This window comes from Quercus suber, unplaced genomic scaffold (genome assembly GCF_002906115.3).
Source record: "Quercus suber isolate HL8 unplaced genomic scaffold, Cork oak 2.0 scaffold_1, whole genome shotgun sequence".
NCBI classification, from domain to species: domain Eukaryota; kingdom Viridiplantae; phylum Streptophyta; class Magnoliopsida; order Fagales; family Fagaceae; genus Quercus; species Quercus suber.
The window spans coordinates 2,578,184-2,602,674 of record NW_027069468.1 but is presented as its reverse complement, the minus strand read 5'-3'; the positions used below and the strand labels follow the sequence as shown (position 1 = coordinate 2,602,674).

Sequence of the window (24,491 nt, the reverse complement as noted above, 5' to 3'; positions counted from 1 at the left end):
ATACTATGATTGATGTACAATAAAAATATATTGTCTATAATGAATTCATATGAAAGTAATATTGAGCTAGTTACAATTTATATCCTCATCAAGTATTGAAAATTGTAATGAAAAAAAATTGTGTCATTAATATCTACAAATAACTTTTGATAAGAGGGATATCAAGGAGTTTTAGATGCGGGTACTCCTTTATTTTTTTGTTGAATGGGTACAATTGACTCCTTAATCTAAATATTATATAATTTCAATGATAATAACTCTCAAAGATATAATTTTCAGTTAACTATCTGTTTTGAAGTGCTTTTTCTTTTATTGTGATTTATTAAGATCTACTAACATGTAACTCATGCAAATGTATGGATGCATTTAAAATTCAATACAATTTTTATTATAAAAATATAAATTACTAATCATGTAGGGTTACAATTTGTAACCCAAGCCCAAAAGAGGTGGGATGTGAGCCCAATGAGCCCAATACAATAAATTTGTAGAAAGTGGGTGAAAAAGTTGGGCTATTTGTGAATTAAACAACGGCTAGTAAGGATTTAAACTATGAATAAGTACAAAAACACACTTACCTTGATTAAATTGGTGTTTGAAGAGATGAACTATGAACTGAATTACTATTTCAGAAAGTTAATACAATTCTTAGTGGTACAGTAAATCTTTTCTCTCCCTCTCCTCGTCTTTTCCATCCTTCTCTTATGAGGGGTCTTTTACATTATAAAGTTTTTCTTCAGACCATCTTGATCGTACACCTGTTAATTATCTAAACCTTCACTCGAGTATATGTCCCATCAAGCACCTTCTTTGACTCTCTGTGCTTGGTGGTGGTTCAGATTGCACTGTTCAGGGTCTTCTCCACATAAATGCGGCCAGAAAAGTTGTTGCAGTGCATTTAATGCGGTGGTAGTAGCTTTTCCTTTTGATATTTCTGTATTCTTATCATCTTTACACGTGCCTGAAGTTCATCGTTATCGGTGGAACTTCCTGAAAGATCACCTAAATCGCTCCAGTAATTGCTTGACCGATATTTATTGTATCCGAGAAGGATACACTCCTCGGACTATGTTCTCCCATCATTTACTTACGTGATTCTCCACTATGGGGCCTCTCCCAATCATTTACTCCTCCTCGGATATACCCACATCCTTAAATAGGGCCTAAGGCCCAATAAACGAACTTGGGCTTTTATCCCCATAATAGCCCCTCAAAATTTTAATTTTTCCCTCGCATCTGAAGAGAAAAAAAATTGAGATTTTGATCTGCCATAGAAATAAGGGCTAGAAATGTAAAAATACCCAAGTTTACACGTGTGGGAGTGTAGATTTAGACGCTTCATCATTGCCACTGACGTTTCAGAATTTGCGAAGTGTCATTAATTGCTCCAGGCAATACTATGTCTTTGACATCTAACGGTGAACCATTGATCCAACGAACAACATTTTTCCTCGGTTTAGGCGGGATAACTCCCACTCATTTTCTAGCCCCTATATAAAGCCTCAAAGGAGATCATTTCCTTTTTTTTTTTACTTCACAATTTCTCAGACTCTCCAGCGAACTCAAGCATTCAAACTTACAAAGATTATCATATCATCAATCTCATTTCTTCAAAAATCCTTGAGAATTCTTCTCAAGATTTCAAGGATCAATTTCTGACTCAGTTCATGTAAGTTCTAACTTTTTCGAACCCTTCTTTATCTCCTCGGCCAGCTTCCTTGACCTTCAAATTCTCATTTCCTAGTTGCCGTTTTTAGTGCTTCCCCATTTTTCACTTATCCAGAATGGGTAGATTTAATTACTTAGTTGATAGTCCTGCTTTGATAGAGACATTTAAGGAAAGATATGACATACCATAGAAACTAAACCGGAGGTATTATCCCCCGGAAGGAATAAACACTGACTGAGAGGTGGAAGAGGTTATAATCCCTATGATAGCCTTTATAGAGGGGGAATGACTCTCCCCATGGGTCGCATTACTAGAGATTACCTACGTAACCATAGAATTTGCCCCACCAGTGCGCATCGAACCTCTTTAGGATCTTAGGAGCAGTTGATGCTTTGAACCAACACTTGGGCTTGGGACTCACTTGGCTAGATGTAGTCCATATGTACGAATGCCACCAACAAAAAGGGGTGGGATTTTACCTTAAATCCTGATCCAACATTGTCATGCTCGTTTCCTATCTTCCCAAGTCTAACAAGAGGATGAAAGACGACTACCTAATTGTCTCGGGAGCATGGCATGACTGTCTTCATTGCCCAACCCAACCAAGAGAGCCAGGTGGGATATCTTAGATTTAGGTTCCCCAACAATAGATTTAGGGTTTTCATCATTAGCATTGTCTTTCTTCTCTTCCTATCAATGGTTTATTTAAGTTTCTGAATATGCTTACTTTGTTGTGGTGGCTCAGCCTAACTAACGTTGTTGCCTTAACTATCTATTGAGACTAGAGATCTTTGTAATGAAGACGGGAACTTCGAGCCGTCCACTTATTCTTGATTTCAAGCCTCTTTCGAGCATTTCAACCGGTTGGCAATGCTATAAGGCAAGGAGACATCGGATAAACCAATAGAGTACTCGCCTAATTTTTTAGCTCCTTCGATCTTCCTCCTTACCACATCGGTCCGAGGGTGTACCATGCTGTCCCTCCATTCAACAGATTCCCCTTAAGCTACTCAGTCAGGGAAAAAGTTGCTTTCTCGACCTCTTCTCTAGAGGAACAGTTGACCAGTTTCGTTTGAAGGAGAGGCATCAGGAGGTTCAGGTGATTCCCTTTCCGGACATCGAGAAGAGACTGATAGCATTCCAGCTCCACGTCATGTTTTAATAATGCCCTTCTAGAGATCTTCAAGAGAAGAAGAAATGGCGTTGAATACTGAGCAAAGCCTAAAGGATCTTATGAAGGAAGGAATAAAACATTGTGCCAAAGAAACACTAAGTCCCACCCGCTGTAATCTTCCCCACACCCTCCTCAGTTCCTTCTACCTCGGTCTAAAACCAATCCTGAGTAAGAAGAAAAGCCTAATAAGCTCTTGAGGGGGAGAGTGGACCCCCAAAAGGGATAAACAACAGAAAATGGTTAAGGACCAACGGAACAAAAGGGCTTCTTCCGTTGAAAGTTGAGAGGATTCTCTCGCACTGATGTGCCGAGGACCGCAATTGGTCCCTAACTGGAGTTGGATGGTGCTCCCCTCCCTTGGGACACCACAGTCAGAATTATCAAGGGGGGCGGGCAAGTCTCATTTAAGGCCCTGGAGCAACCACTTCTCCTGCCAAAGGATATGGATGTTACAGGGCTTTCAGCTAGCATGAACTCTTCCTTCCCTTAAAAGGGACTTGGCCATGGTAAGTGATTGATCCTTTCTTCAATTAAACTTGTCATTTTTATTCGTCCTTTTTTTTTTTTTTATACTAAAATTTTCCTTCTTTATAGATTACCCAACAAGTTTATGTGGCGAGGAATGGAATAAAGAGCCCCAATAAGCCAAGGCGGTCCGTAGGAGAAAAAACTGGTAATCTTAAGGAGATTACGTTACTGTCTGAGCAGCTAAAAGAGGTGACTAGGGCAGGGACAGTCTTGATGCAANAGGGTCTCAATATGTGCATAAAAACGGTGTGTCAATATGTGTATATTTTTATTTAGGATTTGAATTTGGAATAAAAATTGTTAATTCACAAAAGTTATTACAAATTTGGTTGTGCTTTGACAAATTCTTGAGAATTGCAATTCTCGTAAGTCATAAACATCTCAATGCTAATGAAATGCAAAAAATTTGGTCACCTTTTAGATAGGAAATGTAAATTCTCACTATATTTGATAAATACTAATGTGATGCTTGAATCCAACATTTCACATGTTCTTTCTTAAAACTAACGTTAACACGCATAGATTTAAATTAGAACAGAAACATTTACTTTCATCCAAATGAAATAATCATTAAAGGGAATTTTTGTCAATTATGTCTAAGCTGCTACTAAAAACACATCCTTCCAATAAATCCGTGGGAAAAAGTGGCAAGGTATCAATTTTCCACAACCATTTCCAATCTGGGACGAGTTTTTGAGTAGTGTTTTTTAGGTCAAGAGCGATCTTGCAGGCTGATTTGGTACTGAATTTGCCATTTTTGAAATGAATCCAGCAGAGGTAGTCAGTATGGGTTGGAGTGAGTGATTAAGGAATGGCCCATATGGTCTCCTTCAAGGTCACAGGGCAGAGTAAAGGAGAGGCTGTTGAAGCTTGAAGCACCAATTTTCGACAGGGTCCCAAAGGTCACAAACTTTCAAAGATGCCTCATTTTTTGGTTTAAAGGTCTTGGGATAATTTTCTTGACAAGGGTAAGAGATGTACAATTATCGTTCCAGAAGTTAATAGATTGCTCATTTTTTACTAGCCATCCATTTCATATTCTCATAGATTGTTTCAAATGATGGATTTTCTTCTACTGGGGCCTTGTGTGCAAAATGATTGATAGCAAAGCAATGGGGTTGTATTTTGTTCTGTTTTACTCCATATTTTACTTTGATTTGTTGTCTATCTTCCATGAGTATGAGTATCTTATTCCCCCACCCACCCCCCCAAAAAAAAGGAGTATTTTTTTTTTTAATGTAATGGACACTATGTATCCACATTATCAATGTCGATTAATAGATGTTTTTCTATTAACTGATCACACTACCTTGATGCACTAAATTTAGGATGTAAGCTTTATATGATATAAGAATTCATTATGGACTACATTTTAGATTTTTTAAGGTTGGATTTTATCTAATTTCTGTTATTTGCATGTGAATTTTTATGTGTTATTATAAAACATTGGTCGCATACACACATGATCAACTTAAATTTTCATAATATATTTAAGCTTGATGAGAGAGTGTAATTATGTGTGCGTGTGTTTAGCAATCAGTTTGTTTCTATAAAAAAAAAAAAAAAAAGTCATCTAAAAAAAGCTTAAATTTTCACATATATATATATATATTAACTATACCTATCCAATAATATTTTCTTATTATTGAAAATAAATTTCATTAAGTAAGAATAATAGCCAAACATAATTACATTTGATGAAGCATAAGTTCATCAGTTAAGGTAGTCAGATGGAAGCAATCTCCAGTTTGTACGAACGTACCCTCGAAGGTGGTCATCGATGTGGTGCCTGCCACAACGCCTCTAATGCCAAAGTTAGTATATGAAGCTCTTTAGGAATAAACAATGTAATGTAATAGAACCAAAGAAATCTCTTAGTGTCTATGTGTGTATATATATCTTGTACTTGGCAATGTGTGGGCTTTATATATACTTTCATAGCTTCTAGCCATTGGGGTAGTTATGGAGGTCTTAATGCTCCTCTTGGTAACGTTTGGTGCTGTATAATGTGGCTTTAATGTGCTCCAACGGTTCATACAGTTGGCCTTGTAACTGTTCTGAGTGTAATTATGTTGCATTGAATGGCCTTCCTGCCTTCGTCAATGACGTGGGTATTAATTTTCTCGTCCAGGGATATCTTCGTTTGTATCATGGACGTCGTCTTTGGTAAATGAATTCGTCAGTCCCGTCAACATTCAATATAATAATTTTTTAACATAATATCAAGTGTAATTTTTTAAAATATACATTCTATCGTAATGAATTTTTAAAATGTATAATATTGTTACGAGCCTTGTAGCTTAACTATTAACTCCTCTTCTTTTCAACAAAGCCATTTAGTTTTAAATTACTCATTCTCAATATCTTTAAATCCTCAATTTTCTATTAACGTAACTATCAAATTATAAAATAAAAGCATTATATTAAAATGCAATTAAATGAAATGTAGTTTGCGAGTCTCATCCTAGTCTCCTGGAGGCTAGAGCTATCCTCCCACAAGGCCACAAGTTTGTGGACAGAATTGCACTACGTTTACTGGCCCTCAAAACTCAAAAGTCCAAACCATGACTCGTTTAGTTATTATTATTTTTTGACAAATCTCAACTGCAGTGGTGGTGAGGTTTTCAACCGAAATTAATAAAAATGATATGACCCTCTCCAACGAAATCAGAGCAAAAGCATCGTTGATTTAATGCATTAAGTACTCATTCTAGAGCCATCCTCACAGATATTGGCAAGAATTTCCGAAATCAACATTAATGGTTTTTAGGATAGAGAGAAGCTTGTGTGTCTAGTGATCAATTCCCCTAGACATGTTAGAATACGGATACGTACTTAAAACTAGACACGTGTCTGCATCTCAACGTGTCTAATGAAATTGACTACTGGACACAAATCCAACTCTTTAGGATAAAAGACTTCACATTCTCCTGTATTTGGACTTTTTAAATAACAAATCACGCTTAAAAAATCTGATGATTGATGACGACTTTATGTATTCATTCCAATATGAAAACCTCAAGAGCTAGGAGTCAATTAAAATTTAGAATTGACATACGCCATATGAGAAAATTGTGTAAAGGTGGGAGAAATCTAATTGCTTAAGTGGTCTCCATAAGGTTTGCGGGAGTATATTCCTCTTCCTAGTCTCATATGTATACTTGCACTCATCATTGATATATGCTATGAAGTTACTAGACGTACACAACGGGTAAGTCTCAAGGTTGTCGATTCAATAGTGCAGTCTTAAAAGATTTTCTATGATAACACTGTTTTAGTTTTCTTCCTAAAAATAATAATATTCTTATAAAAAATAAAAATAAAAATAATAAATTTATTTAGATTGAATCACTCTCATCAACTAAATTTCTCAAGTGAGGATAAATTACTATTTGCGTGAAGTAAACAAATGTGCAGATGCGTTAGCTAGGAAGGAATCCGGTTCAAGTAAAGACCTTATGCTTTTTGAGAGTTCATTTGTGGATCTATGTATGCTTTTATTTCATGATAACTATGGTTTATATGATGAGAGGTTTAGGCCTCTTAATGATGTTTCTGTCTAGTTCTATGTTATTCGATTACTACCCAAAAAAAAAAAATTTATTTGGGTGTGCATACGGGACTTGTTAGATTATTTGGTGTTTAATTTCTCTTTATTCATTTTATGTTTTGGACATAAAATTTGGTTATTCTTAGAGAGCAAAAGACATAATGTTAATTTTGTGCACAGAAAATATGTGTACATTTTATTTATACTTTGGGATATATAGAGGAGGATCCGAATGATAGTCATTCATAGAGATTTAATGGCTCCTAGTGTGCCATTAAAAAGTATAATGTATTACAATATATAGAAGGATACTGCTTACCTAATCATTTCAAACATTTCATAAAACAAAAAATAAATACAGTTCAAACATAGTAATGTCAATTTGCACCTGAGTTTCCCAATCAGTTCCAATGATCATCTATCAAACTAGACACTTATTAATTTCTACCAATCGGGGCATGGAATTGATTACGACGTACACTCATCTTTGGCTGGTATTTTTCAATTTTACGTCAAGGCCAGGGGTCCCAGCCGATTTATTTGGGTGAAGGTCGTGAGGGCGACAAGTTGTGTGTTTTCATTTGAAAGTTCAAAATGGGTATGAAACACCCTTGAACGTATAGACCCCAAATAATAAAATTACCAATTCAAGCTTTATATCAAACAATTAATGTGCGGAACATGATAACAAGCTCACAACAGAATTGATAAACAATCTAACCCAAATATAAACACATCCACAGCAGTAAATATAAGGCAAAGATTAAAGGAAGGAAGATGCAAACATACGGACAACACACGATGTGTTATCGAAGAGGAAACCGAAGTCCTCGGCGTAAAACCTCTCCGCCGCCCTCCAAGCGGTCAAATAATTCACTAAAGAATATAGTTGGGATACATGAACAACAGAAGACCCTCCAAGCCTAATCTACCCAAGTACTTAAGCACTCCAAGCTTCTTGCTCCAACGAGGTTACGCCGAACCTATTTCTTCTTTAGCTTGCCGGATTCCGCTACTTGACCATAGCATCAACCAATGTATATTGATTCCTTTCCAAACTGCTTCCCAAAGCACCAAATGGACCTTCTCACAGACGTGGGTGTGGTGAGATAAGGGTTTGGTAAATGACCTCTCAAGGGTATGACAATGGAGAGGAAGAGAGTAGAGGAATTTGTAGAGTCTCTTTAGATGAAGATTGGGGATGAATCAATCTTGTTTTACTTTAGGGTTTTCTCTCATAAAATTCTCTATGGAAGCTTTCTCAAAATGATGGGTATAAGGGTGTATATATAGTAGGGTGAGAAGGGAATGCAAAACATCAGTTTTTGCCAAACAGGGCAAGTTGGCGACTTGATCTCGCGGCTTGACCAAGTCGCGAATTCAAGTTGCGACGTAACGGCCTGGCCAGACTGAAACTTTTGTCCTGTAGCGTGACAGCTGGCGCGACCCTTCAGCTTCCCAGTGTGCCTCTCACGTGCCTGCCTTTCGCGGCTTGCCAGTCGCGATCCACCCGCGAGCCCTAGCCGCGAGACTCTGTTTTTCTTGCACACTCTTGAACTTTTCTTCACATCTTCTCACACACTACCCTAACAATTTTCCCACCTAAATACAAGGTTGCTAAGTGCTAAATTACAAGCAAATTGGTCACGGAATAAAGCCAATTAAATGGTTGATTAAATTCAACCTTACATCATTAAAAAAAAAATAAAAAAAAAAACTGATTGCATTGTAAGTTAAAAATAAGGTTGTCCATCCACCATTTATAGCTTACAGTTATAGGTAGGACGTCATTTCCAATTTCCACCTCTCTTTGTGGCGTCTGCTACTGCTATAGACTATAGTACTACATCAGCAAAAGCTTTTGCTTTCAAACATGAAGAGGTTGTGTACGAATCTTCATACGTAGTCATGTAGCACATTTTGCTTGTATACCATGCGGTGACGCTGATGATGATTACAACATCATGGTGCTTCTTTCTTTTGCTTCTTTCTTTTTTGCTGAATGGTGCCTTCTTTATTTGTTTTTTAGGGAAACTACATAAACATATAGAGTTTATAGCCTGTTTCATATTAGGTCTTAGACTTTTAATTTTGTCAAAATATCATATGAAAATAAGGAAACTGTTTCATATTGAAGTCTTTTTCCATCTCCATTTTTCATTTTTGTTATTCTAAGTAGTAAAGGAAAGGATAAAAAAGGAGAGTGGTTGATAAATCTTTGAATTTCATCTATGTAACTAGCTTTTGATTATTTGGAAATCACTTTCTCATTCCAAGTGTGAAGCTTTCTCTCTCTAAGCAAATCTTTCCCTCTCTACACTCCATATTCAATGGCTGACTAACTTGTTTATAGACATGTTATAAGTGAGACTCGTAATTGTAATAAATAATTTACTAATGAGATGTAGGGTAAAGTCATGTGGGAAAGATAATAACGATGTGACTAGCTACCTAGTGAGATTTGCCCATGAAAAGGGATAATGCCTAAATGAATGACAATTGGTGACAATTCAAAGTAGTTCAACTAAAAAGTAGGGTAGTTACCTTGAGAAACTGAAAAAAATACACTCTATTACAGGTGTATATTTCCTCACACTCACAGCTGGTGGGACCCACTAGCTATGGGACCCACCAGCTAAGTGGAAGGAAGTATACACCCGTAACAGGGTATACTTCATCCGAGAAACTTACTAGTAGTTACCTTAAGCGTTTTCAAGGTAATTTCGATACCAAGACATGTGCCAAATGATCACCAACAAAAAGGTGGTAGTTGCTCCAAGAAAATTACAAAAGGCTATTGAATCCAAAAGGAAATGAGACACATCGCAATGGGAATTAACAAGAAAGCAAGACATGGAAAGTGGAATTGGGCATAATTGTCAATGCCTCAAGTATAAATACAGGTTCATTATATAAGAAAGAGACTTGCACAACTGAGAACACAATAAAGATCAATTTTGAATCATTCATACTTAGATTCTTAAGAGATCAAGTAGTTTTTACGATTAATTGATAACAAAACAACTGCAATTTTTTTTTTTAATAATCAACAATTATATTAACAAAAGAACCAAAAACAACAGTTAAGAAGCCAAAACAACTTTAAATTGGTATCTCTTGAGGAGAGTTCCCAACATCCCATTTAATGTGATAGTTACACTTTAACAATGTTGTCAAAATGTAGATGCTCTAAACTGCGAGAGAGTATACAAGAGGGTGGATGCTTGCTCACTCTCAAGTGCAGGAGATCGTAGCAATATAATTCTCGGAGTATCGAGGTTGAACCACAAGGAGTAGGATAGATTCAAAGACAATATAATTAAACAAAAATTTGGGTGAAGAAGAAAAGTAATTTTGCTTGGTGATTGTTAACAAGAATAAGAATAAAAACTGATTTAAATCAATAATGTAAATACCAGGGCATCAGGGTGTTTCCCTATATCAATATGAGATTCTTTGTGATCTAAGAAAATATAAATTTCATAATTGATTGTTCTTATACAATTAAAAACTTATGATTCGGTTGAACTGAGACAATTCAAGAACGCATTATAACCTCGATTATTAATGCGGTTAGAAAAGTTTTCAGAAAAACCCATTCACTTTAAAACCTGATTTCTATTTGAAACTATTAGAAATTCATCTAAACAATAAGAAAAACATGATTTAACTTATTGAAAGCATGGAAGAACTAATACATCAAAAGAAATCTAATTGAATAATCAAATATGTCATTGATAAAGTATGAATAAGTACAAAAACACACTTAGATCTTGATTAAATTGGTGTTCGAAGAGATGAACCATGAACTGAACTATTATTTCAGAAAGTTAATACAATTTTTAGAATTTCAGTAAATCTGTTTTTCCCTCTCCTCTTCTTTTTTCCTCCTTCTCTTATGAGGGGTCTTTTATATTATATAGTTTTTCTTCAAACCATCTTGATCGTACACTTGTTCATTATCTAATCTTTCACTTGAGTATATGTCCCATCAGGTGTCTTCTTTGGCTCTCTGTGCTTGATGGTAGGGGTGTGCATGGGTCGGGTTGAGGGGATTTTTTGACCCAACCCACCATGGTGGGTCAAAAAAATTCAACCCATCACATAAGTCCAACCCAACCCACGTTGGGTTGGGTTGAACCCATGGGTTGACAAATTTTTATTATTATTATTATTATTATTATTAAATTGAGTATAAAAAAATATAAATATTAATATATTAAAAAAACCTAAAGATTAGTATCAATCTAACTCCTTAAAGGCAAACAACACTAATGACTAAACAAAAATAGTAATTTATTAGGATTTGTGTGAACTAATTGGCTTTTATATAGGATAGGAAGAACTGGTTATTTAAACAATTTTATTAATTATATAATATATTAAATTAGTATTAGTAGGAGGAACCGAGAAAATGTTGCTCTACCGCTAGTTTTTTTTTTTAAATTATTAAATATAATATATATATATATATTTTTTTTTTTTTTTTTTTTTTTTTTTTTTTTTTTTTTCAGACCATCTTGATCGTACACCTGTTAATCATCTAAACCTTCACTCGAGTATATGTCCCATTAAGCACCTTCTTTGACTCTCTGTGCTTGGTGGTGGTTCAAATTGCACTGTTCAGGGGTCTTCTCCACATAAATGCGGCTAGAAAAATTGTTGCAGTGTATTTAATGCGGTGGTAGCAGCTTTTTCTTTTGATATTTCTGTATTCTTATCATCTTTACACGTGCCTGAAGTTCATCATTATCGGTGGAACTTCCTGGAAGATCACCTAAATCGCTCCAGTACTTGCTTGGCCGATATTTATTGTATCCAAGAAAGATACACTCCTCGGGCTATGTTCCCCCATCCTTTACTTACGTGATTCTCCACTATGGGACCTCTCCCAATCATTTACTCCTCCTCGGATATACCCACATCCTCAAATAGGGCCCAAGGCCTAATAAATGAACTTGGGCTTTTATCCCCACAAATCATATTATTTTAAAAAAATGGCATGTAACACATGCATACATATGGATACATTTAAAATGAAACACAATTTTTATCATAAAATTATAAATAATTAGTCAAAATTTTTTTTAAGTAAATGTAATAAATCACATATTAAAATTCTTACCCACATTTAATACTACTTATGATCATTTTTTTTTTCTAATTTTTAATAAGATAGAATGTGGCGATCTTTGTTATGTAATGATTTTTATTGAATTTATGTGATTATTTTTTTTTTTAATTTATAGTTCATTAATATTATATTCTTAATATTTTTCACTCATTAACTCACTTGGCACAAAAATTAAAATACTTAAGTAAACACATAGCACAAACTTAAGTGAATAATTATGGTATGGTCCCCACATAAATTTAAACACACGGCGCAAAATTGGATTCTAATTAAACTCTCTCTAAGTTTTACCTATTAATATATATATATATATACACACACACAGTTGAAAGAAATAGCCAATCTTGTTTGGGGATCTTTTGAAACTCATGAGAACTTTTCAACCTATATGTCAAAATTCATCGAGGCCTATCTTAGTGTCAAAGAAATGGGTTGGTTGGGGATTGTGTCATTGTACTTTCCTTACCATTGACATATAGATTGCGGCAATATCAATGGCTCTTCTGATGACTCTAACGTTGATTCATTTCCTAGGTCATGACACTTTAGAGGATGTGTCATTCTAAGTATATCCACTTGACGAGGAAGTATACCCTGTTACGGGTGTATGCTTCCTCCTTCTCACAAGGTGGGACCCACTAGCTATGAGAGGAGAGAAACAAACACTCCTAACAAGGTGTATTTTCTCCCACTTGTCTACACCCTTTTCTCATGGCTCAACCACTTTTGGTGATGCACATCATGGTTTCAAGGGAAAATTTTGTATGCGTCGGGCACATATGCTGTCTATCTCACTGACAGAGCAGGCCCCACACCTGTGGGGCCCACCTATTAATGAGACAAAAGTCTCATATGCCCAGCACATGAGATACCCATTGTTTGAGTAGTGGTGTGAACTTGTACCTACTATAGTTGCTTAACAAAATTTATCTGGACCAAGTCAGACAAATAGCAGTTAGAGTGAATGAAATTACAACTCCATACATGTTAGCATAGAATCCTTAAATCCTTTTCCACATCAAACTCTACGCGATCAAGGATATGATTACTTAGAAGAGTATTTCTGTTACATCCAGAGTATGTTACTCAACCTTATGCAGCAAGGACAATAAATTCACCCAGTAGGGAGTTTAGTTCCACAAATGAATGTAAATACCATGTTCTTCTTCCTTACTGACCCATCAATTGGCTTTGTGATGTGGATTAATAATAATATCTGAGCTAACGCAATAAAAGCTTCCTTCTAAGTCATAATAAAAATCCAGCAAAAAATAAATAAAAAAGTCAGGAAACTGATTTTTCTGTATTTCATATTCAATTTCTAACCAAATTTTTTCTAGAGTTATGCATATCAGTATTATCAGAGCCATGCTCCGAATAGAGAACTGTATAAAAAGAGAAGGTGAAACTTAAGCTTTTAACTGTGCTAATCTGTGAATCCTTACCACTATTGAATAACTGCAGTCGTAATAAAAACTGGCCACTTTCAGATGATGGCAGTCCTATTTTGCATTGAAGAATCAATCACAATCTATGCTGATATCCCTGTAGCTTCTTTTGGTATCAAAAATAGAAATGCAATTGGAATGAGAGTGCAGAGGACTTGAATGACAATGCCTACAAGAAGGTTGTCAAAAGAACCAGAAGAGATGTTCAAAATAGAAGCCAACCCAGCACCCATGAATGACCCCAAAGTGGACCCTAAGTTGTTTATTGACATAAAAAGGGCAAATAAAGTCCCTTCAATTCCTGGAGGGCAAAGCTTGCCAGATGAGATCAGGAATGGCATAAACCTGCAGTTCATGAGAATCAGTCAATAGTAAGGATGATGAAAGAATCAGAGTTCGAATTTCCTGACACGTGGTCAGTGTGCATGCAAGAATATGGATAGGAAGATAAATGGATAAATTCATAACACTGGTGCATGTCCATGCACACAAACAGGCACATTATTATGACTTTCATGCATAAAGTCTACTTTACTGATGTTTACTGTTTGATAAAAAAGAGATTAAGAAAAGGACACTGCAACAAGTGAAAGGTGAATATACTTGAGAGACTGATATGACATTCATGCATAAAGCTACAATTACAGATGATTACTGTTTGATAAAAAAGAGATTAACTAAAGGAGACAGCAACAAGTGAATGGTGAACATACTTAAACTGATTTACTGCATCAGCAAGAGCTGATCCACAGAGCACCATGATCTTATCTGATATTCCAAAGGCAACATTCATTCGAGACATGAGAACAACATCTAGGAGAGTCAAAATAGACAAACCAATATGAGCCCACCCGTGTAGATCGTAAGCAAAGCATCATCAGTCAAATTAAATCATAGAAAAACAGAATGAACCTATTAAAAATAGAAATTCAAATTAAACCTTGTACTACTTACATGAGGATTCTCCGTAACTTCATGGTCTTTAAGTAGCGATTGTAAATGAAGGTTCCAAGCATGAGGCTAAACCATCCGACAACACGCACTGTCCCCAAGAAAGATGCATCCAGATTTAATGACTCTGTCTGGTAATAGAACATGACAGTCAAGAGGTTTGGAACAGTAACATGTGCTAGGAAAAACCAAGTCATTGGTCTGGCCTTCCCAAGAGCAAAGTTAAAATCAAAAGAAACATTAATTAGAAAGAAACAAGATATCTACAGAAAAGAAATGGCAAAGACAAGAAGTCTAGGCATCGACAACAAGGATCATAGGTGGATAAGCACATTTAAATTACATTTCCACCTGGTATATGTATGCCCCCAAAAAATTAATAATAATAAATAGGAAAAAATGTGATCCTATCGGATGATTTCACCACTAATGATGTAGATCATCATGGACCATTAATCATTAACTATTTAAGTAATCAATATCATCTTAATGGATTGCCTTAACAATGGTAAAGGCCCTAGAGAGACTCATTATTTTGTGCCTTTAAACCACAATGGTATTGATCTGACAAGTTTTTTCATTAGTAGTTACCTCAAAATGATCGGTTGTTTAAAAGCATGGCACAAACTGGAAGCAGCTGCTTTCAGAGAATGGAACAAACGTAATGCCAAGGAGTCAACTATTTCAGGAATCTTGGATTCACTAGGGACAACTGCTTTCTGTTTGCTGTTCTTTTGGCTCTTCTTTCGGCTCTTCTTTCTCCTTAAATTGCCAATATCAGACTTCTTTCCTAATGAATTATCTTCATCCTGAATACTGTTCCCATTGACCACCTGGGAGCCTCTTGAATTATTACTGTCCACTGAATTATCCTCTACCAAACCACATGATAATAACTGTATGGCTGGAAGAATAGAAAAAAGAAGAAAAATTGTATCTATCTGCAAGTTTGTTAATGCAAAACCACCTAGCAAACTCCCACATATTCCTCCCAAAGCCATTGCCAACCAAGATATTGTCAGGAGGTCTCCAGCAAATGAAGCCCTGATCAAGTGTAGTTGTGAGATCTTAGTCTTAGCCATCATAAGATAATCAAATCCATATCTTTTCTAAATCAAATAATCAAGTAGATATACTAGCAGATAATATAGTAATTTGTTTAAACAAAAGACCCACACACCAGTACTAAACACAAACACAAGATATAGCTATCTTCTTGGGTGGGTTCACATACCGCTCAAATCTTACTGCTTCATCAATCATTGCATCAACTACCACATCAGCCATGGCTGAACCTAGATTCTGCACTGTTAAGAAGATCATGAGGTGCCTTGTGGAATTCCTCAGGATTGAATTTAGGCCTAAAACAAGCCATGGCACGAGAGAGAGCACAGTTGCAATCACTAAGTATGGAATCTTTTTTCTTCCTTTTATAGGGATACAATCAGACAAAATTCTGCACATGAGATACAGAATCAGATACAAATAATATATCAAATAAGATAACGAAAGGAAGATTTCTAGACACAGCCCCTATATTCCCAGCAACCAATTTAAAAGCGCATTGGAATAGAATTTTAATTGCATTTCTGTGCTATTAATATTTGATTTATACATGAATATTAATCTAATTTCTCTGCCCTAAAGTGGAGTCAGTGTTCATATACATGTACCTAATTTGAGTAATTTCTCTACCCTACTTTATAAACATGAATCTAAATATACATGCATTACTGCGTAAAAATAAGCAGCATATAAGGCTTATCAACATATTTATCAGAAGCCACAAAGTAGGTGTATTTGTGTCTGTATGTGCATGCACACCTCCATGAATTTACCAAGTAAAGAAAGAGCCATACCCGTATAATGGTTTAATGCTCCAGGGAAAAAATGCTATTGAAGACACAAATTGGGAGGCTGTGGGCAACAACTTAAGCCTGTCTTTCATCTGGTAGGAAACTGCTGTCCATACAAAGGATCTGAAACCCTGTGTATTTACATATTCATGATAACAAGGAAAAAAAAGTATGTTGGTGAAATTTGAATATAAAGGCAATTCCGGGGGTGGGGGATTGAAAGTATGCATGAAGTGCCAGAAACACACTATAAAAATCATTCTACTTTTAGTCAATAGCTGGAAATCTCATCCAATGAATTGTTTGGTGTAGGACTTTTAACTTCCTCAACAAAAACCTTTTGATGGGCCAGCAAGGGCAAAAAATTCAAATCTTCCTAATAAAATTATTAAAAAATAATAATAAAGAGACGGATTGGTATGCATTATTTCATAAATTTAAGAAGGTTGGAAATCAAAGGGCCGATTATGGCTAACGCTAATCAACAAATCTACGCTTGATCTTAGCCAAAAGGCCGAGAAAGGTATAATCTTACATAAGCTAGTATCCCTGTGAAAGGCTAGTCCCTTTAGTCTTTGGAATGAGAAGTTGATCTTGCTTCACCGCCAATGAGCTCTAGTTAAACTACCTCCTTCCCTTAGTCAACCAATTTCTTGCCCTAGTTGATCTTGCCCCCAATTTCTTTGGAAATGTTGATTTTTAGATTCAAACCTACAACTTGTTGCTTTTGATGGAAGACACTTATCACCGCATCAAGGCTCAAGGTCTGACCTCACTTCATGGGTGTGTGTTGTGTAACTTACCAAAATAAAAAAATAAAAAAAATTCTGCATATCATTAGAGGGAAACACCAATCACACCTGGGATCCATATCCAAACAAGATAACCCCGTCAGGCTCAGGCACAGGCACACTCAACTAACTAAATTAACCTTAATTCTACATGTGAGCAAACAAACATATGATATAAGTACTTACTTTGCTCCAAGAAAAAGCAATTTCACTTTCAAAAGCACCAAAACAAGTGCTTCCAAAATGCCAAACATCATCAAATAATTTGAAAACTAAATTTAAAACAATAACAATTATGTTGGATATTTTTATAAAAAATATCATATTTATTTTAATACTTATTTATGTGAATTGAGGAAATCAATTATTTCTTAATGTCAGATATATTGATTGCTAAATTTTGAAAATTCAAATATAATTCAAAATTTGAATAGCTATTGCCAATGATTTTAATTAGGAAATCTCTAAAAATTAATGTGAATTTTAATACCATATATTGCCAACTTTTAGTATACTTTCCTTTATAAACTTTTGCTTTAAAACATTTCTTTTAATATATTTAATAGCAACGTTATAGATAGAAAGTATCTGATATTGTACAGCTATATATTTATATAATTTACTGTTGATGGGTTATAGCATTATATTTTCTTCTCCATTCTTGATTGTAATTATGGTGTATAGTCAAAGTTTAAAAGAAAAGCATTATTTGACAGCTTAAACACAGCCACGTTAGGGTTGTAAATTTTGTTTTAATGGCATTATGAGCTATGACACTACAAGACAAACTTGATTTGTCTACTAACTTACCTCACCTCAACGTACACTTCGGCAAAAGGTTTGACTGGTTTATATATGATATATGTATAAAAAGAAAGCTATTCATGACATTGATTTCAATAATTTTATGACCATTTAAAGTTTTAAAAGTTGGCAAACGTTTTTATTTTTTGGCTAAGGACAAGCAACGGGTCTAGCTTTATATATATATATATATATATATATGGAAAGAAATAAAAGTTTAAGATACACATTATTTCTGAATTACAAAGCTGAAAAACTTTTCAAAAACAATTTTTTATTGTCCTAAACACTTACCATCTATTGCTTTTTACTACTCACAAAAATATTCTATCTTTTACAAAATTTTTTGGAAAAAGAAAGTACTATAGAGAGCTTATATCCTACGAGCAGTGTAGGCTCGTAAGGATAATCAGTAAAGGTGGCTGGGCTATTGTATCCTCGGGCAACGTGCAGAAACTATTTATCTAACTACATCGGATATATCGTAGACGGCATGATTTGTTTTAAGATAGTGACTTGGTCCACGTCTCATTTCTGCCACATCTTTTTTGGTAATATCAAATTGTGTAATTTCCAAGGAAAATTCAGGTATTATCTCTCCTTTATTTCCAACAAATTATAATAAATAAAAACGGCAATAAGCACATGTACAACATATATCTTCCAACAGAATCGCCCCAAAAAAAAAAAAAAAAAAAAAAAACGTGATCAATAAAAATCCTTTCAAACCCAAAACCCAAAATCATAAGGGGCTGTTTGGTTCACCTCTTTCCATAACTCAATTATCTGTTTCTATAACTCATAACTAAAAAATTATAGGACCCATAGCAAAAAGGTTGGTTGGCTATACAATAACTCTGTTTTCATAACTTTGTTTCCATAACTCTATTTTCTGATTTTTGAGTTATAAGTTATGGAAACTGAAAACACATTTTGGCTGTTTTCAGTTTCCATATATAACTCATAACTTAATGGCAATATTGTAATTAAACACATATAGGGGACCCGCAAACAGTACTCAGCCGCACCTTTTGACTTTTTTTTTCCTTTCTTCTCTTGGGTTGGCTATTCAGTTTTCTTCCTTTTTTTTTTTTTTTTTTCACTAGTTCAGTTTGTTCTAAGTTTCTTTCTCTTTCTTTTTTCTTTTTTTTCTTCTTCTTCTTTCACTAGTTTGGTCTTCATGTTCTGGGGTGTTTTTTTTTTTTTTTTTTCATTGGGTTAGGTGAGTTTGGGTATTGAAGAAAAAAAAAAAAAGCTGCACCGGGTGACAGGTATGGGGCCCACAAATAGTGTGAAAAATATTGAGTGATGGGAAGTGAGTGATGGTGCCAAACAAATATGGTATTTTAGAATGATAAGTGATGAGTAATGGAAATTAAGTGATGAAAAAAAATAATCCAAACACCCCATAAATTTCCCAAATTTCCACCAAACAAACACGATTTTTTTTTTTAAAGCAATGGTTTTAGCTAATGTAGAAAGAGAGCGAGAGATAAAGAAATGGAACCTAGGTGAAGTAAATCAAGCAAATGAGCCAAAGGAACGAAGCTCCAAACGATGCCTTTAACTGGTTACCTATATGATTTAAGAACCTATTGGTTTGGTTGTCCTTAGATGTATTGAAGCTTAAAAAAGCTCAATTAGAATTTGAAAGTCATACGTCCATAATATTTTTACAATATTTTTACGACAAATTATAGGTGCTTAATTGTTATTGGTTCAAATTTGAACCTAATACTAAGATTACTTTTTTGTTTCAATAATAATAACCAGTAACAACCTACTACTTAGGATTTATTATAAAAATGTTGTGAAAATTTTATAGACATATCATTTCTCTTAGAATTTTAAATTAGAATTCAATTTTGCGTCATGTGCTTAAATTTATGTGAAGATCACACTATAATTATTCACTTAAGTTTGTGCCATGTGTCCATTTAAGTTTTTTCATTTTTATATTGAGTTAATGAGTGCAAAATACTAAGAATCTAATATTAATGAATTATAAAATTAAAAAAAAAAAAATCACATATACTCAATAATAATCACCACACGTTTTATCTTATTAAAAATTAGAAAAAAAAATTATCATAAGTAGTATTAAATTTAGGTCAAAATTTTAATATGTGATTAATTATGTTTACTTTAAAAAAATGATTTGACTAATTATTTATATTTTTATAATAAAAATTATATTTAATTTTAAATGCATCCATGCATTTGCATGGTTACATGCTAGTTAAACATAAAGTAAAAAGTAGTGGGAAGAAATTGTCTACCACTTAATTGTTGACCACTATGCAAAATAGTGTGAAATTGTATATATTTCTAGGTTTATTACTAAATTCAATGCCAAATGGAATTAAAGACAAAATTTACATCCTTGTAAGGTGAAACTATAACTTTGTAAATTTAGACAAAAATCCCATTTGAACTGATTTTACTCTAGGGATGATCAGGTTATCTATATCTATATATATTTAAAAGTGAAAGCGTACGTAACATTTATTATTACTACGCTCTTATTGAGCCACATCATCCACCCATTTTTAACATTCTATATCTTATTTTAAACTCTCTCTTTTTCTTCTAATTTCCCAACTTATTTTTATATTTTCTCTAACTTTTCCCCTCCCTTTTACTTTTTCATCCCCTCGATACTAACTACCTTAATATCACTTTTCCTCTCCCTTAATCTTCTTTTATTTTTGGTTTTTCTTATTCCCCGTCTCTTACCATAAATTTACAATTCTTTTTCCCATTCTATACATAGTTTTTCCACACAAAAAATGTTATTTCTCTCTCTCAAATTTTTTTTTTTTGGGTGCATCTCTACTTTAGGTTGATGAATTTTTGTATTATTGGCATGGTTTTAAAAACTAGACCAGGGGCAAAACCGAATTCGCATCTGATTCTTGGTTTTTGACCGGTTTTGAGCATTTTTATTGGACCAGACTTGTACTCGGTTCTCGATTGAGCCGACTAGTCCGGTTCGATTTTTAAAACCATAATTATTTGAAACTCTACTTTCAGTTAATGTGATTAAGTTTTGTGTTTTTAAGTTGTTATCTTTTTTATTCTTTTTGATTTCATAGATGTTATCATATTGTATTATAAAGATGGTATATAAAATAGAGAATTATATTATTACATAACATGGTTTGAATAATTTGGTGTTTATTACAAAACTCATTGTAGGTCAATCTCTCAAAAGAAGTTAAGAAGGTGAAGAATTGTCTCACTCCCACCAAAGCAGATATATGTTAGACTATTTTAGAACATTATCATATATATCAGATAATGCGTACCATACATTTAGTGGCTTTCTAGAATACTAAGGGTGCTGATTTGAATCATGGATAAGTCTGTTGGAAATTAACATATATTGTATATGTTAATTCTTTAAATTCAATAAAGTTCTTTCAAAAAAAAAAAAAAAAAAAAAAAAAGACCATAGGGTACCATAGTTTTTTAATATCATGTGTTTTAGAGTTACTATTATTACAATTTTAGAGTTACTATACTAACTTTACTAAGCCAAAGGAAAAATAATAATCTTTTATATTAGTTCACTTTCACTATTTTACAAATGTCATCCACAATTGATATACGAAAGTTCATATTTTAAAATTGTCAATATTTTTAACGTATAAAAGTGTATGCGAAAAAAAAAAGAAAAAAAAAAGATATATGAGAATCAAAACCCTAATAGATTTTGTAGGTAGCTAAAATAGAAAAAGAGATTTCTAGAAAAAGTTTACTTAGTTTGACTAGCGCTCAATAATAATTATGCAGATAGATACTGGCTATAAACAACATTTTCTCTAATGCTTTTGAACTAGGAACTTCCCTGTATGGTGACCAAATGTTTCGTTAATTTTGCATGCATGGAAGATTTCTTTATTTATTTTCTGTAATGAAATTTGGTATTTATAAAAAAGAAAAGTTTCATTGTGAACGCTGGAAGCTGCAGAGATTTTGGTGCCACACTTCTGCTGCCCTCACTAATCGTTTGAAGGGACCAGGCAGCAGACTTGTTTGTACCAAGAAGCTAAGAGACGAAGAAATTTGCATGTAGCTAGCGAGACTCAAAACACCCACTAAAGTCTACGGTGGCCGGGGACACAGATCCTAATCACTTCTCCCCCTTATTTGAAAATAGAGAAAGTCAAAGTGTTCAAACTCCTTTATTTGTTCTTGTGATTCATGTTCTCTGCCTCCGTTCTTGTATTATCTTATCTGATTCGTCTCTCTTCGCTTTTTCATTGATGAATTTGTGCCTCTGGAAATTTGTTTCACTGTTTCACAATTATTTTTATGAATCTTTCTTGATTATCATATCTCAATTTCACTATCACTGTTTGTTATACTGTTGCCAGTATTAGGCTATTAGCATTAGCATTAGTGTTAGCTGTGCAAGAAATGCTATTTTGACACACCACTTAACAATACACTCTAATCACCTTTTCTATTATTTTTCACTTCATTTAAATATTCTTTTTTATTATTTCTTTCTTTATTAATAAAAGATAGAGAAAGTAATCATATAATACCCAAATTAAGTTTTAGCAAATCGAATCACTTACCGAGAGAGAGAGAGAGGTTAGATAAGAAAAGGGAAATATTAACCAATGTTCCTTAAGAACTATTTCTAAAAACATTTTATTGAGAAAATGATAAAACAATAAATGTTGTTGCTAGTCTTTTTTTTTTTTTTTTTTTTTTCATGAAAGTATTGTCAAAACCTTCCTATTGTAGTTTTTTTTTTTTTTTTTTTTTTTTTTTTTTTTTTTTTTTTTTTTCATTTAGAACATTTGGTGTTTTTTGAACGAGCAAGACTTAGGTACTATTCTTTAAGTTTCTCTTTTAAGATTTTACCATGTAGATTTTTTCTCATAGGACGAAAGTGTATTTTTAAGTTAAGTAGCCACATGGTTGAATCTTAAGATGAAAACCTAAGGAACAGCACCTAAAGTACTGTATCTAAGTTTTGTCTTTTTTGAATATATACCACTGTCAATTTCTTTAAGACCTTCTCCCCTCTGTGTGTGTGTAGTAAAGTAGTTAGAGTTCTCAAAAAAAGAAAGAAAAAAAGATATAGTGATATTTTTTATGTTTGATGTATTAAATGCTAAAAATTTAATATTTAGAACATCTGATGCTAGTACTCTTATACTCTTCTCATTCACTTTTCCATGTTTTGTCAACTTTATCTTTTTACAATATTATATTATCAGTTCTTGCATGCACTCAAATTTTCCCATGGTTTTGTTTGTAATTTTTTGAAATAATCATTGCTAAAGGAAGGAAAATTTTTCACATAGAGTTATCGTTTATTTTTAATAACTACTTATTGATATTCAACAAATTATAACAAAAGTTGTGGTGAAAATTGTATTCTCTTATATTATTTTAATTTCTTTTGTCAATTTTTTATACTCTATTTGAGTAAGCACACAACTTTTGTGCCGCAACTTTTACCATAATTTCTAATAGTTGACTATAAGTGGTAAATAAAAATGATAAAACCACATGAAAATGATTCCAACAATCTCATCAAATTGTGCCAAAAGTTGTAGTTGTAGAAGAACCTATACTATCTACAATTTAATAATTCTTCCTTCTCGTTTCTATTAGCCAATTTCCATTTATCCAATACTATTTATTTTGTATGTTTCTTAGCACATTCACATCTGGTTGGACTTGGACATACTTTTTCTTTTCTAAACCCAAAAAAGTCACATTTTCTACTTTCACACCTACGTTATTTAATTTTCTTTATTTTGGTTTATATCCCATTAAAATAATATCATTTCTAGACACACTAGCAATTTGAAGGGGGGTGGGGTGGGGGGCTGGGTGTGGAGCCTTAGCAAATTAGCCATCTCACAGCACCACCCTAATCCCAATTTGCTGTCATAAACCGCCCAGAACCCTGACTATGTTGACCCATCACCACAAACCCCAAGTCGTCGCACAACCCATATATGAGGACTACAGCTAGCGATGATGGTGACAACGGAGTGCAATGAGTTTTCTCACAATTAGATCATTCCCAGCCCACTCTCTTTCCTCAAGCCCATTACCTATCAAAGGAACATGTATTATTGAGGAAGACTTGGTTTCCGGAGTGACTGTTTCTACCAAATAAAATTATTAAACCACATTTAACCGGTATGTCTTTAGGTGTACGTCTATACGAGCTTTATTAATGTGTAGTACCCATTCAAGATCATGTATCTTTTAGTTACAATTACTTATTTCAATGAGAAATCCTTTGATTCTAATCATGACGTCTTTATAACTTTTTAGTATTTTAAGTGAAAATATGTTTTTGTATTTATTTATGATTGCACCTAATTAATGTATTTAAGTTGCCTGCATACCCTTGATGGGTATCATGTCAATTTGTAGTTATTATCTATTTATTTATTTTGATAAGAAATACTTGCATTTCATTAAATTGCAAAAAAAAAAAAAACATAGCATCCTGAGAAACAAATGATGAAATGAAAGGTGGACACTCTTCCATCCATGTTACAAAGGAGTTAATATTCTTAGCAAAAGCTGCTAAAGTATGAGCTAA

At 33.8% G+C, this 24,491-nt stretch overlaps 1 protein-coding gene across 1 annotated transcript; it reads right to left on the bottom strand.

The window, feature by feature from the left end:
* Positions 1 to 13,407: 13,407 nt before the first annotated feature.
* Positions 13,408 to 15,536, bottom strand: LOC112034285 (probable folate-biopterin transporter 4). Its single transcript, XM_065769082.1, has 4 exons — positions 15,046 to 15,536; positions 14,458 to 14,655; positions 14,217 to 14,316; positions 13,408 to 13,848 (listed from the first exon to the last, which is right to left on the bottom strand). The coding sequence occupies exons 1-3, from the start codon at positions 15,534 to 15,536 to the stop codon at positions 14,268 to 14,270; spliced, it is 738 nt and encodes a 245-aa protein (XP_065625154.1). The 3' UTR covers positions 13,408 to 13,848; positions 14,217 to 14,267.
* Between the last annotated feature and the right edge of the window lie 8,955 nt (positions 15,537 to 24,491).